Raw genomic sequence first — 14,776 nt, forward strand, 5'->3', positions numbered from 1 at the left:
GTTGCTATAATGACCGTTGATGTTTTCAGATTTCAACTTAGCTTATCTGCAAAGGCATGGTTTCAACACTCCATTACTATTCAGAGATAAGGCTGGATTGGGTTTAAGGGTACCAAGTCCAAATTTCTCCGTAAATGATGTTCGTATGTGTGTTGGTATGTAAAGTACTTTTCTATTGATTTATTTATGTCTGTGATAAGATTTTCTAATTTTACAAGTATCTCTTTTTCATAATACACACTAATACATTTATTTTCTATAGTGTTAGGTGAATTTTCATTTCAAGACATAGACAGTAAGTTACTGTTTGGATAGGAATGTTATGCATTTAACAGCTTTGTTTTATTCCACATAGTATTTACCATACATGCCTGAGTTCGTGGTTTTAAGATTTGTATTGCTCAGTTGCAATGCTCCCATTTGAGAAATGTAATGTAAATGTGTTGCTCCCCACAGGATCGAGGCGCATATTAGATGTAATGGACGTTAACACACAGAAGAATGTAGAGATGACAATGAAGGAATGGCAGCGCTATTATGATGATCCCAAAAAAGAAAAACTTCTGAATGTAATTTCATTAGAATTCAGCCACACCAAACTAGAAAATTATATTCAGACTCCTACTGTTGTAAGTATACTTTTTAATGTCAGTTACACATCCTTGCAATTTTTAAAATTCAAAATTAATTTCATGTGTCAGTAACTTTACTTGCCATGGGACCCACAACCATGACAAAATTTCTTGTATCATATTGGTTTGCTGTACTGGCTGTTACTTTCTCAATCAAACGATCCTGTATTTTGTATTATTCACTACTATGCAATGTGAACTCTGTAACCATTGTTAATTGTAATGTATAAACCATTAAATCCACACACTTGGTTTACAGCCAGTGTAATTGTTTACATTGCACAAATGTGAACCAACTAATGTTTAGTAGCAATAATACGCGACAGATGTTGGAAGTATTTTTCATGTTGTCATTGTTGATTTATGGAAGTTAGTATTAACATTCCAGACCCTGTAATTTCAGATTTAGATATATTTGTTTCCTAATAAAATTAAAGTTAACTGTAAATTGTGTAGCAAATGTTGAATTAGTATTTAATATTGTGTACTGTTTGTGTCACTTCTCTGTGGTCTTTTTCTTGTATGTTTTCAAAAGTCACATTTTAAAGCAATATTTTTTTATTTTCATGTTTGTATTTATCTTCAGGTTTGAGATTTCATATATAGCTTCATATTTATCTATTATTTTACAGGTACGTCAAATTGACTGGGTTGATTGCGTTTGGCCCCGTCATCTTAAAGAGGCTCAAACAGAATCAACTAATGTGCTTGATGAGATGATGTATCCCAAGGTGCAGAAGTATTGCCTCATGTCTGTGAAAGGGTGCTACACAGACTTCCATGTTGACTTCGGTGGAACTTCTGTTTGGTACCATATACTCAAAGGGAGTAAGGTAAATATTTTGAAAACTATGGTATAAATTATTTATCAGTAAGTTTGGTGTGATTATCTTATATGCTTCATATTCATTTCAAATGCGGAGTATCAAATGAACTTGATGTCCCCCTAAATATTCAAAGAAGCCATGGTTCTACTGAGACTGCTTTCTTATAAAAATATTTTGACACTACTGGCTAAATTTAACCCAATGTTCATCATGATGTGTGGAAATGCCTATAATCTTTCATGTGGCACTGATCGATGTAAATTGTCAAAAATAAAATCCATTTTGTTTGGCCATTTACAGCAAACAAATATTTCAGAGGGCTTCCTGTTAGGACTTACCAAGGGAATGCCATTGTTAAATTTGCTCATTTTGATTTTCTTTCTAATAAAAATTGTTAAGCTACAGTTAAATGTCAAGTTGTGATACCGTGTCTGAGTGGAAATTTGTTATTTTCATTGTTATTGTGTTGTTTCTTACAGCTTTATTCAGAAAACGAGGCGCTAGCATACTTTATTAATATCTTAAAATGTTCTTTCATAGTACCCACTGTTGACTTTCTACTAATTTTTGTGTGGCTTTCATAATTTCCATTTAGCCATCTTTATTCCAGCTTGATGCCACACTGAAGAGCGAAAGAAACTGGTACTGCCTAATATCTTGTAGGGCTCCTGCGAGTACGCACAAGTGCCGCAGCATGACGTGGCATGGGCTCAACTAATGTCTGAAGTAGTGCTGGAGGGAAATGACACAATGAATCCTGCAGGGCTGCCCAGAAATCCTGAAGAATACTAGGAGGTGGATATCTCTCCTGAACACCACATTGCAAGGCATCCCAGATCTGCTCAGTAATGTTCATGTCTGGGGAGTTCGGTGGCCAGCAAAAATGTTTAAACTGGGAAGAAAGTGCACTCAGTAGCAATTCTGGACATGTGGGGTGTTGCACTGTCATGCTGGAATTGGCAAAGTCCATTGGAGTGCCCAATGGACGTGTCATCTGTCAGAGTCATTTCTAGAAATATCAGGGGTCCCATATTACTCGAACTGCACACATCCCACACCATTACAGATCTTCCACCAGCTTGAACAGTTCCCTGCTGACATGCAGGGTCCATGGATTCATGAAATTTTCTCCTCACCTGTGCACATCCATCCGCTCGATACAATTTGAAATGAGACTCGTCCAACCAGGCAATACGTTTCCAGTCATCAACAGTTTAATGTTGTCGTTGACAGGTGCAGGTGACGCATAAAGCTTTGTGTCGTGCAGCCATCAAGGGTACATGGGTGGGCCTTCGGCTCCAAAAGCTAACCCTTGTTGATGGCCCAACATTGATATTTCCACCCTTCGGCTCCAAAAGTTAACTCTTGTTGATGGCCCAACATTGAAATTTGCAGCAGTTTGTGGAAGGGTTGCAGTTCTGTCTCATTGAACGATTCTCTTCAGTTGTTGTTGGTCCCATTCTTGCAGGATCTTTTTCAGACTACAGCCATGTCAGAGATTTGATGTTTTGCCAGATTCCTGATATTTATCGTACACTCGTGAAATGGTCATATGGGAAAATCCCCACTTCATCGCTAACTTGGAGATGCTGTGTCCCATTGCTCATGCGCCGAATGTAACACCACATTCAGACTCACTTAAATCTTGACAACCTGCCATTGTAGCAACAGTAACTGATCTAAAAATTGCACCAGGCACTTGTTGTCCTTTACAGGCATTGTCTATGACAGTGCTGTATTCTGCCTGTTTACATACCTCTGTATTTGAATATGCGTTCCTAGACCAGTTTCTTTGGTGCTTCAGTGTATATGTGGAATAAAAGTAATTAACTTTCATTTTGGCTTCTACAATTTCTGTTTAGCCATCTTTATTCCAACTTGATATGTTGAACGATAATACAGTATGTGATTGAATTCTGCCTGAATTACTGTTGAATAAGAGAATAAATTTTGCTTTGTGTGTGTTTCAGATATTTTGGCTGATACCTCCTACAGAACGCAACCTGCAACTGTATGAGCAGTGGGTGCTGTCTGGAAAACAGGGAGACGTCTTCTTTGGTGATACTGTGGACAAGTGTGGTCGTGTCACCCTTACTGCAGGAAATACTTTCTTCATTCCCACTGGCTGGATACATGCTGTTTACACACCTGTGGATTCCCTTGTTTTTGGCGGAAATTTTCTTCACTCGTTTGGTATTGAAAAACAACTAAAAACTGCTCAAGTTGAGGACACAACACATGTGAGTGAATCTGTTTTGTTTCAGGTAGCTCTTTTCGTAGAAAATAGGAAAGTCAAAATATGAATTGAAGAATCTTTGGTTATGGGTATCAGCTTTTTTAAAATTCTTTTAACTGAAAATTTTTTGTGCATAGCTGACAAATTGATTATTTCTGCTCGTGTTTTGTGCAGTCCGCAGAAACATACATGTTGCATTTCAGAAATTAGGCAATTTACGTTTCTGGAAGCAAATAGTTAGGAAAAAAGTTCCAGTTTGTAATACACATTCTAATGCAAAACTGACAGCACACTTACAGAGCCAAAGATCTGATTAGTTGACATAAGAGAAATTTAGCACGGAGGAAAAGGTTGTTCCAAAAATTCTGGATGACTTTCCTTCCCAATGCGTGGATGTTTATGTTTCGTTCATCAGCTTCCTCTGTGGCATAAATTAATGTTGTTCCGGAAACAATTGCTCATTTGCGTACTGTTGACTACCACCCAGCAGACAGATGCTTCTTATATTTTCAGTTAACAGGCAGTGTAAGAAGTCGTAGAGGAAATTTCTTGCCTGGCATTCAGTGTTTCCATAAGGAAAATAAATTACTTAATTTTCTATGTAGTTATTTATAAATTGGCAATGTGGACAGGGTAGATTGCTACTCACCATGTAAAGGACGTGTTGAGTTCCAGGCAGGCACAATGAAAAAGAATGCAAAAAAATATTCAGGCTTTTGACTAAGTCCTTCATTAGACATAGTAAACTCTCCCTCAAACATGGCCAATGACATCTCTGGCTGCTAAGGCCCAAATGTGTCTGATGTGAGTAGAAGTCTAGTGGAGTGGGTAGTGGGGGTTCAGAAGAGGTGCAGGGTGGTTTGGGATAGGGATAACGCTGAGGGAGTGGGAGGAAAGGGGGGGGGGGGAAGATGACTATCCCCTTCCCTGCTCCCAGTCCAGTACTGCACATGCCTTCTATCTCACCAACACACCTGCATAGTCTTTCCCCTTCTTTGCTTCTCTCCCTTTCCTGCCTCATTGCAACTGAGCTCAAATTTCTTCAGTTGTAGTACTAGATGGAATCCAGAGCGTGCCAAGCCTGACTGTGTTTGGGTGTTACCAACAATTTGTGCATCAGATCTGTGTATTGGAAAAGAGCCTTTGGATGAGCAGTTTCTCAATGAAAGATGATATTGTTTTTATTCTTTTACAATCTGGGACTATTCTGATGTTTCTCATCTTGTTGGTACAGAAAATTTGAGTCATGTCCACCACTTATTGTCTTGCACACAATCCTAGAAAAGCAAAGCTGTAGTCTTTGTTGTGAACTTTGCCTCTTTTGTACGGGACCACTGGCTTCCCACCGTACGTACTGATTTCTGTTACATAGCTATTGGCACACGTCTCTATAGTAATAGTGGCATAAGAAACAATTAGGAATCCTTTTAAAACAGTCAAAAATTTGGTGGAAGCTTAACTTTTGCATTTGCTTTTGATCAGAGTATAACAAATGCAGCACACAATTTCTTCAAAGCTATCTCATAGTTAATATAAAACATAGTGTAGTCATTCTCCTAAATGACCTTGTAGATAGTGTCGGAAGTTCCATGCGGCTTTTCGCGAATGATGCTGTAGTATACAGAGAAGTTGCAGCATTAGAAAATTGCAGCGAAATGCAGGAAGATCTGCAGCGGATAGGCACTTGGTGCAGGGAGTGACAACTGACCCTTAACATAGACAAATGTAATGTATTGCGAATACATAGAAAGAAGGATCCTTTATTGTATGATTATATGATAGCAGAACAAACACTGGTAGCAGTTACGTCTGTAAAATATCTGGGAGTATGCGTACGGAACGATTTGAAGTGGAATGATCATATAGAATTAATTGTTGGCAAGGCAGGTGCGATATTGAGATTCATTGGGAGAGTCCTTAGAAAATGTCTGTCAACGAAGGAGGTGGCTTACAAAACACTCGTTCGACCTATACTTGAGTATTGCTCATCAGTGTGGGATCTGTACAAGGTCGGGTTGACAGAGGAGATAGAGAAGATCCAAAGAAGAGCGGCACATTTCGTCACAGGGCTATTTGGTAAGCGTGATAGCGTTACGGAGATGTTTAGCAAACTCAAGTGGCAGACTCTGCAAGAGAGGTGTTCTGCATCACAGTGTAGCTTGCTGTCCAGGTTTCGAAAGGGAGCGTGTTTCGAGAGGGAGCATTTCTGGATGAGGTATCAAATATATTGCTTCCCCGTACTTATACCTCCCGAGGAGATCACGAATGTAAAATTAGAGAGATTCGAGCGCGCATGGAGGCTTTCCGGCATTCTTTCTTCCCGCGGACCATACGAGATTGGAACAGGAAAGGGAGGTAATGACAGTGGCAGGTAAAGTGCACTCCGCCACACACCGTTGGGTGGCTTGCGTAGTATAAATGTAGATGTAGACACTATGGTATTGGCTATTTCACGTACCTTTACCTGTCAGTTGCCTGATAACTACAGTGCACTCTTTTTTTGTGTTTTCAAATCTGGTCATTGTTTTGCATGTGGTTTGCATCGCCTTCAAGAAATCTATGGGTGGATTCAGCCAACCTTTTCTTAAAAAATAAATTACTAGACTCCTTACAAATGTCCACTAACTGTGGATCACTCTGTTTGCAGTAAATTGTCCAACAAAGTATTTTATGAGTATTCTTTATGTTAAATTGTCACTTGAATAGCATTCTTGTGCAAACAGAATTTCTTTAATGTAAACACTATCTTTGTATTAAGCTGGTATATTTTCTTCTTGCTGTCATACACAATATTTATCAAAAATATAACTACATACGCTGTGCCATAACAATGTTGATTGTGTTCATCATTTAGTCTCACTTCATAACAACTGTGATTATAAATCGTTACTCCTGGCTTGACCTATATTGTATGTATGAACAATGTACTGAAATGATTTACTGGATCAAACACAAATAAATACATTTTAATTGTACATGATGTGCAAAAATGTAAAATGTTGTTTAAATGATGATTTGCTTTTGCACCTTAGTCTTCTCATGAACAGTCGCTTTTGCTTTATTTTTTGCTCCTTGCTTGTTTTTCCGTATCTGGTCCCTTTTTGATTGTTCATAATCTGTATCTTCTTCTAATTAGTCTTTTAAAGAGAATGCAAAAGTACATCCATAAAATATATTTGCTTGCAATCTTTCCAGCAATTAATATTACTGTATGTTATTAAACACTGTTTTGACAAAGGTTTATAGTGCAGCTCCTTGTATTCTAAACAGTTTCTAGACTTGCTTTTCTCTTAAACCAGAATTTTTGTGACGTGTAGTTTCTTTGCAAAGGACTGCATTTAAAGGTTAAGGGTCTCTATAATAATCGTTACCTTTTGATGCTGTATTGAAATTATTTAATAGCTCTTGAGTGTTGCAGATTCTTTACGGAACTTTAGCCTACGGTTAACCCTTTCGCTGCTGTCAGCTTGTATACACATCCTGCTATACTACTCCCAGGTGCTGTGGATGAATGTATGCCCACCACTTGGGTTTTCCTACAGTGCTGTGAACATCTGTATGTGTCCTGAACAGCTGACTCACTGTTGCAGACGAATTGCTTCCATATCTTGGGCAATAAAAAAGTTTCGACTTTTATCATCTAACATATGATGCCTTATTGTGTGCTATCATTTGCAGAAAAGCTCGTTTAAATATCTTGAATCATTTGAGATATCTCGATTGATATGACCATATGATTTGCGATGTGCGAGGATGTGAATCGGCATGTCTCTCGCGTCCATCCATCAGATATGAAACCTAATAACTGGATGATGAAATAAGATACCATTATGCTACCAGTTTAAATAAAATTTCGATCACTTGTCTAAATTTCATTCAGTGTAATGTATGATCTAAAATCAACCATACACAAAGCTTATGCAATGTATGTTTATTCCAGCAAAATATTTTGTGCAATGTTTTACTTAATGTGGTGCAGTGCAGTAACGAAGATACCAGACTGTGTGACGTGCAAAAATCAATTATTTTCACCTAAAAATCAGATAAGTATTTCATATCGGCTGAACACAAAATCTCTCAGCACAGGCACCACCATTTGACGAACAGTGCAGCCCTAACAAAACTCGCCCTCTGCATAGAGTGGAGAGAGTACATCTGTAGCAGCGAAAGGGTTAATATCAATTGTCTTAATAAGAAATATAAATCTATGTAATTTTGCAGGTGCCCCAAAAATTCAGGTACCCATTCTTCACAGAAATGTTGTGGTATGTACTGGAGCGTTATGTACATTGTTTATTAGGAAGATCACATTTGGATGAAGGAGCTGGCGTACAGAATGATACAAAGTTTGATCCTGACAAACACATTCATCTAACCCCTCAGGTATGTATTTTCGCAATATCTTAGCAATTTTATGAAATTTCTTTTGTCAAAATAGAATTGTTGCGTGGAGCATAACAGTAATTTTGCTAAGATAGACTAATCATTTTGTAAACAAGCTGTGATGTAAGAACTGCATGATATTAAATTATGGGGAACCTTATCTATGAGAAAGAAAATTCGTTTTCATTGCACATAAACAGGCAGTAAGAGTATTACGTGGTGCCCATATTGAGAACTATTGTTTAATGTGTTGTATATGATGACTAATCGCTAGTCATCATAAAAAAAATGGGGCTGAGCAGTTATTTAGAGTGGCAGTAAACGTTAAGGAAGGCAAATCACAACAACAGAAAAAACTTTGTGGACTTTCATAATCTATACCTATTACCTCTAACATACTTCTTTCACATTCTACATTTGTCTAAAATTGACATTTTTTGCTGTTTATGTTGATACAGAGTTTTTACACTTACTTGTTACATTTAGACAATTGTAATCATACCGTCTGAAATAATAAATCTGCAATAAGGTGTGTGTGCTGAAAAAACAAATTTCATGAATTCTGCAGGCTAAGATCTACCAATTGCTATGTTAACTACATTCTTACACATTCATAGAATTTGCCCCAAAAACAATCTATTTTCCCCTCATACTGTGCTTTGCTTACTCTCTTAACAACTTTTCTCCTTCTCATCCCATCCGTTAAGTCTCCCATGACCCCGGGTTCCGGGTGACTTCTAAACTGTATCCCTTTCCCTAAACCCTTCATTCCTTTTCCTTCACCTCTCTTCCTTCCCCTTCGACTCTTCTGCCGCCACTAGGAGAGCAGATTTTTTTAAATCTCTACATTTACATTATATTGTCTGTTAGCAGCTAGCACTCTGAAATCATCAAATTAGTCATTAGTATTAACTTTTCCTGTGGTTAAAGAAAAAAGCCATTCCATATACATGCCTGGTTGGCACTCTTTCCTTTTAAGTCCAATGATCGATCCTGCGTGGCAGATATTGCCAACGTAAGCATGTAGGTAAGTGCATGAATTCCCCCTTCTGAAATTTACTTACACTTCGTATTCCATCTTTGTTTTTCCATAGGTATGTGTGTGTGTGTGTGTAGATTACATAAGTCTGATCCTTTCGAACTATAGGCATTATGTCCATAAAGTTTTATGATGGTGATTGCATTTTAACATTTTCTGCCATTGTCAATAACTGCTCAATGCCGTTTTTTGTACATTCAAATTGACTGAAGCTTTTGTGTGGCATAATCATACCGTCGCATGTGATTGAACTTACACTTCTGCAGCAGCTTTTTTTCCGAAACGCAGGAATATATTATTGTATCACATCACCCATTATTAGTCAGTTAAAGCACACATGCCACATTGGAGAATGCTTCAGTGCTCATTAACTGTAATGTTTTTTTCCACTAGACTTCGAAGATGTAAAAAGTATCACTCTGTGACAAAAATATTGTTGTACATTTTTTCCATATGCATTTTCTTTTGGGTAGCAGTGTAAGTAAATTTTATTTCAATTGCACCCTCATGACCTAGAGGATCACAGTATTTCCCAATATTTTATCATAGCTATCTTCAATGCCATGAGATGTATCTGGCGATTAATTTTTGACATCAGTCATGATGTTGAAGCAGCTCACATGCTTAAAGCATCACATGTGTCGTAAGATGTGTACCCGGGCCGGTAAAACATGTCACTTGACAGCTCGCATTTAGTTGGCTATACTGCGATTGCAAGATTGCAATAGCTGCCACTGCACACGCCCACAACTCTGAAGTACATTTTGTAAATGTAAGCTACGATCGATATTTATACGTAATTACAACAAAGTACATTTTTTCTGACAGTGGAGAGTACGAAGACAAAGACTAAGCGTTTGATAGTATATGAAACCAAGAAATAACAACACACGAATTTAATGAAAATATCTATGAAAAGTCGTTTCAAATTGTTATCATAATAGCTGCATGTAAAATGTCGTATAATAATGTAAACCTAAGCATACCGAAGAACACGCTGTCCACACTCATAGAAAGACATAAAGCAAAACATGCATAGCCTACTGGAATGCAGAGAAAAAGAATTAATTCTGTATAAATTTACTTTCACGATGTCAGTGGCACAATTCCATGCAGTTCTCCTTTACTGTCATCAGAATCTGCACCAAAACAGTCTTCATCATCATTGTCATTAAGAGAAAACATTAATTGTTCATTTTCATATATAATCACATGTATAGCCTGTGCTTTTCTTATGAGTTTAGTCACATGGTATACTTTCTTCCTCCATGAGGTAGCATCTACAGTAGCAAGACCTTCATGTAGCAGTCTTTCCACTTCTGTTATAGTGAAAGTCTTGTTGTTACTTCTAATGTATGCCTTGACTTCACTCCAAACCAATTCAGATGGATTAAAGTGGCAGTGATAATGCGGTAGCCTAATTGCCAAGTGACCCTGTTCACTTGCAATTTCATCTACATGTTTCGGCATAACAGGCTTATTTTGTTTTTTTATGAGTGAGTACAACAGCTTTGTCGTGTTCATGTCTGCAGCAATGTGTCTCACCTGCAACCACTGCACCGTAGTTTCTTTACGGTCACTAGTGCTGGGAGTTTTATCCAAAATCGCAGAATATTATGGTGCATTGTCCATCACAAACAGTCAGATCAATAAACTGGAGTAACAGATTCTTAAACCATTGTAGAAACCATGGGTGGTCCATAGCCTCATGATAGTCACTGGTTTTTCGCGATAGAAAAACTAAAAGTCCTTCAGGCACATAGCTGTTTGAAGATCCTGCATGGGCCACAATTAATCTGGATCCTCTTCCTGTTGGCTGATGGCCGCTGAGTATCATCTGTGCAGCTGGTTCTCCAGCATTGGCCCAGATTTCGTCTAACCATATGACTGAGTGTATGTCCTTTCCTACAATTTGGTGTAAGAAAATGGTACAAGCTCCGATGACGTGAGATTTTTCAAGTAACGGTTTTCATCCATCTAACTGTTTAAAAATGGAAGCCCGTACTCTTTAATACCATCTTAAGTGACGTTTTCCCCCCTTAGGAACGTTAACTTTCTTTTAAAGAAATTAGCAACTTTGCTATTGGAGGGGTATCCTTTCCTTCTATAATATCTATATATATGCCGATGAATTGCATCAGATTGGAAAGAATCAATATCTTTAACAGGACAAGGCAGCTTTTTTTTTCTGTCCAAGAGTACTTTAAAACACCCTGGTTTTTTTCCCCTCCACAGGGGCTTTCTTCCACACAGTTTACTTCAGTATCTTGTAAGTCTTTTGGTAACCCCCCCCCCCCACTTCCTTGTAACTGTTCTTTGACAGAGTCCTACAGTTTGAGGTATGTTCTAAAACTTTATCGGCTAGAAACGACGCATGCCCATGAACAGAAACAAATTGTTTTTCTTGCTCATAAATCTCACGCGTCCTTCGTAGCAATTCCAAAGCCTGACTATTTAATGGCACTCCACAGCACAAAGGATTGTTGCTTGGTGAAATACATCGTTTTGGTGACATTGTTTAGTAAACATAAACTGTAGTCAAGGTGGTAACACAACACGAAGGCAGGCTGTCGCGCACTAACATACAATGTTTACATGGAAGCTGGCAACGGGGTAGTATCGACGGCAGAACCGGTTTTTGTTAGGTTCTGTTACTGGTTTAGAAGACGCAGTGCCTCACATTCCTCACTTGTTTTTCAGTTATATAGCCAACTTTGTGGCGCTTGGGGAGTGACCTTGAAGTGACATGTTTCAGTGACACGGGTATAGATAAAAACAAAACAAAAAACACTTTATAATTGCAATTGTTTCTCAATATATGTAGTGTGTTAGATAAATTGAACAAATAAAAGATGACTGGCAATAGTAAATGTTTTTTGATAAAACAAAACCATTACTGTACAGATGCAGGCTGTCACAAGTGTGGTGTTGTGGATAAAATAAAATTTTGTATCTGGGAGCTATCAGCCGACCTACTGGTTCCATTAATTACACTCAATTGCAACAAGTGTGGAGATTGTCTACAGAAAATCTTTTTAGCTCATTTTGAAAATGATGAAATTTGGAAGTTAACTATTGCTTCAGGCATGATGTCTTGCACCTTATTTAGTTATCTTAGAAAGATATTCCTTGTTGTTTTTACAGAAACATTTGGTTAAAAATGCCTCTGTCGAATTTCTTTTATCATTAAAAGCGGTGCTAGTACTGAGAAATCCCAAATTCTATGTGAGACGGAAATTTCTTCAGACATAATGAATGTTTTGGAATTAATCGCACAGTAGAAATTACAAATAAATTAATTGAAGGTGTGGTAAGTTTTGTGCATGTATTTACGTCTATGGGCCTGTATGTTAAAGAATCGTCTCGTGCTTTGGACAAGTCAGCTCATCAGAGAAATGTTTTCTTCCACGATTTTCCTTTTCGTGCATGTAAAATGCTTGACTCTCATATTTATTGTCTAGTTTTCATATTTTCAAGACTTTTTTAGAATTGCTTTGACACAGTGTGGAAAGAATGTAGTTTCTGGAGAGTTGCGACACGATGGATACAGGTTCACAGCGGGTTGTAGAACTTCAATGTTATTTGTTCCTTCATGTGCATTTTTCTGCGTTACCATTTATGAAACATTTTTCACTGCAAAATATGAAAATGCTCTGCCATTGTTCCATCCCCACACTCCTTGCATTATGAATGACTGGTTTGAAGAGATTAGTTAGTGCATATGTATATGTGCGTGTTTTGCTTTATTGTTATGATTTTCTGCTGCGAATATTCTCATGTCGGATATATCATCGGTCACCCGATCTCGTGTAGTGCTCCTACAGCAATGTAATTACTTGTCAAACTTTTGATTATTGAGAATTTCTGGATGCAACAATACATAAAATACAGGGAAGGCAATGACGTACCTGTAGTGGACTGTGTGTGGGGCATTGAAACATGTAACAGAAAACAGTATTCATACTAAGTTTTGAGCTGTTACACTTTTTCTAGTGAAAGTATACATTCACATTCACACTCCCAAGGCCAGGGCAAAACTGATTATTGATGATCAATTATTGAAAGCTGTTATCTGTGCTGATGGCATTTGGGAGGAGTAATGAAGGATGCATGAGACAAAAGGTGGGGGGGGGGGGGGGGGTTGGAGAATGGCGTGGGGCAGATCTTTCAACAAGCCACTCAATGGCTACACAATAAGACAAAAGGAGCTCAGATGGTAGAGCGTATAAGGAGACGGTAGAGGAAGGGAGACCGAGGTGGAGATAAGGGAAATGAACGGAAAGGGGTAAAGAATGCTGGGGGGGGGGGGGGGGAAGGTAGTATACTCTTTGGATGGGAAAGGAGTGGCATAGCGAATGACTAAAGAGATAAGGGTAAAGGTGAGATGAGGTAGTGGGAACCTGTTTAGCGGAGATTTAGGCCAAGGGAACTGCAAGAGTGCAGGATATGCTGGAGATAAAATTCGTACCTACATTGTTCAGAGAAACTTACAGAGGAGGAGTATTCAAATGGCCCATGTAGAGGAGCAGCTGTTGAAGTCATTTGTGTTGTGGTCCAGAATGTTTTGCAACTGGATGGTCAAGTTTGCAATTTGCCAGTTTTGATGATGGACATTCATGTGAGTAGACAGTTGGTTACTTACCACACCCTTGTAGAATGCTGTACGCTAATTGCTGCCTAGCTGATGTCTGAGGGTTATGCTAAAAGCTTTTTATCAGAAATTCAGTTTTTTTTTTAAATTTACTGTATACATATGACAACTTTTCAAAATACTCTCCACGAGCACCGGTATACGACTTCAAAAATGTCTCAGTCCAAGCTTCTTAAGGGAAGTCACTTGATCAGTGGTATATACTGTGACAGCCTCTTTATTGGATGAAAAATGTTGCCCACGAATTTTTTTCTTTAAGCTTCGAGAAGAGGAATGAGTCACACGGATCCAGGCCAGGTGAATAGGGTGGGTGCTGGAACACTCTCACTCCTTCCTTCTCCAAGAAAGCCTTAGTTCTGGCAGCCGTGTGTTCTGAGGAATTGTTATGATGCAGAAGAAGGGTCTCACTCTTCAGCTTTGGATGTTGTAGCTCTCATGTGGTGTTGACTTTAGGCAAACATTCAATCACGTATGCGCGGCATTGACTGTTCAATAGCTCCAACTTCTCTAAACTTTAGTGGGTGGTTCTGCACCTGGAAAGTACTGTTCTCAGACTGCCCCTTCATTTTGGGGTCAAAGTGGTGTCATAGTGGTACACCTATATTTCATCACCTATGGTTATAGTGAGAGTCTCTTTGCATTGCTCTGGTCGAATTTTGTTCATTTTCAAAAAGCTCCTGAGCCCTGGAAAATTCTTGAAACTAATTTCCAGTGGTGGTCCTAGTAGGAGAAAAGTCATCAAAACACATAACAGAGAAGAATGGCATTCTTTTGCACTTAACTTCCTTTTTGTTGTCATTGCACAAAAACTGCATCATAGATCTACAGTGTAACCCTGCATTTACACTTTTCAAGGGACTTTAAAAAAAATGGTGTAAAATGTGGGAAATAAGGTTTTAATCTGTGAAAGTTAGATATGGGATACTCTCTGCATTTTCGCACTTTATGTATGATATATGTACATAACAGGCATCAAAAGACTTGTCGGAGACTTTTTATATTCAGATA

At 38.3% G+C, this 14,776-nt stretch overlaps 1 protein-coding gene across 2 annotated transcripts in view; it reads left to right on the top strand.

Moving 5' to 3' along the window:
- Positions 1-14,776, top strand: part of LOC126418615 (jmjC domain-containing histone demethylation protein 1) — a 130,135-nt gene that overhangs the window by 1,886 nt on the left and 113,473 nt on the right. For both annotated transcript variants that reach the window (XM_050085454.1, XM_050085455.1), the window contains exons 3-7: positions 30-155; positions 457-629; positions 1,265-1,465; positions 3,430-3,699; positions 7,917-8,078. In XM_050085454.1, coding sequence (XP_049941411.1) covers positions 30-155; positions 457-629; positions 1,265-1,465; positions 3,430-3,699; positions 7,917-8,078 — 932 coding nt within the window. The remainder of the gene's footprint in view (positions 1-29; positions 156-456; positions 630-1,264; positions 1,466-3,429; positions 3,700-7,916; positions 8,079-14,776) is intronic.

This window comes from Schistocerca serialis, chromosome 9, assembly GCF_023864345.2.
Source record: "Schistocerca serialis cubense isolate TAMUIC-IGC-003099 chromosome 9, iqSchSeri2.2, whole genome shotgun sequence".
In the NCBI taxonomy this organism is placed as follows: Eukaryota; Metazoa; Arthropoda; class Insecta; order Orthoptera; family Acrididae; genus Schistocerca; species Schistocerca serialis.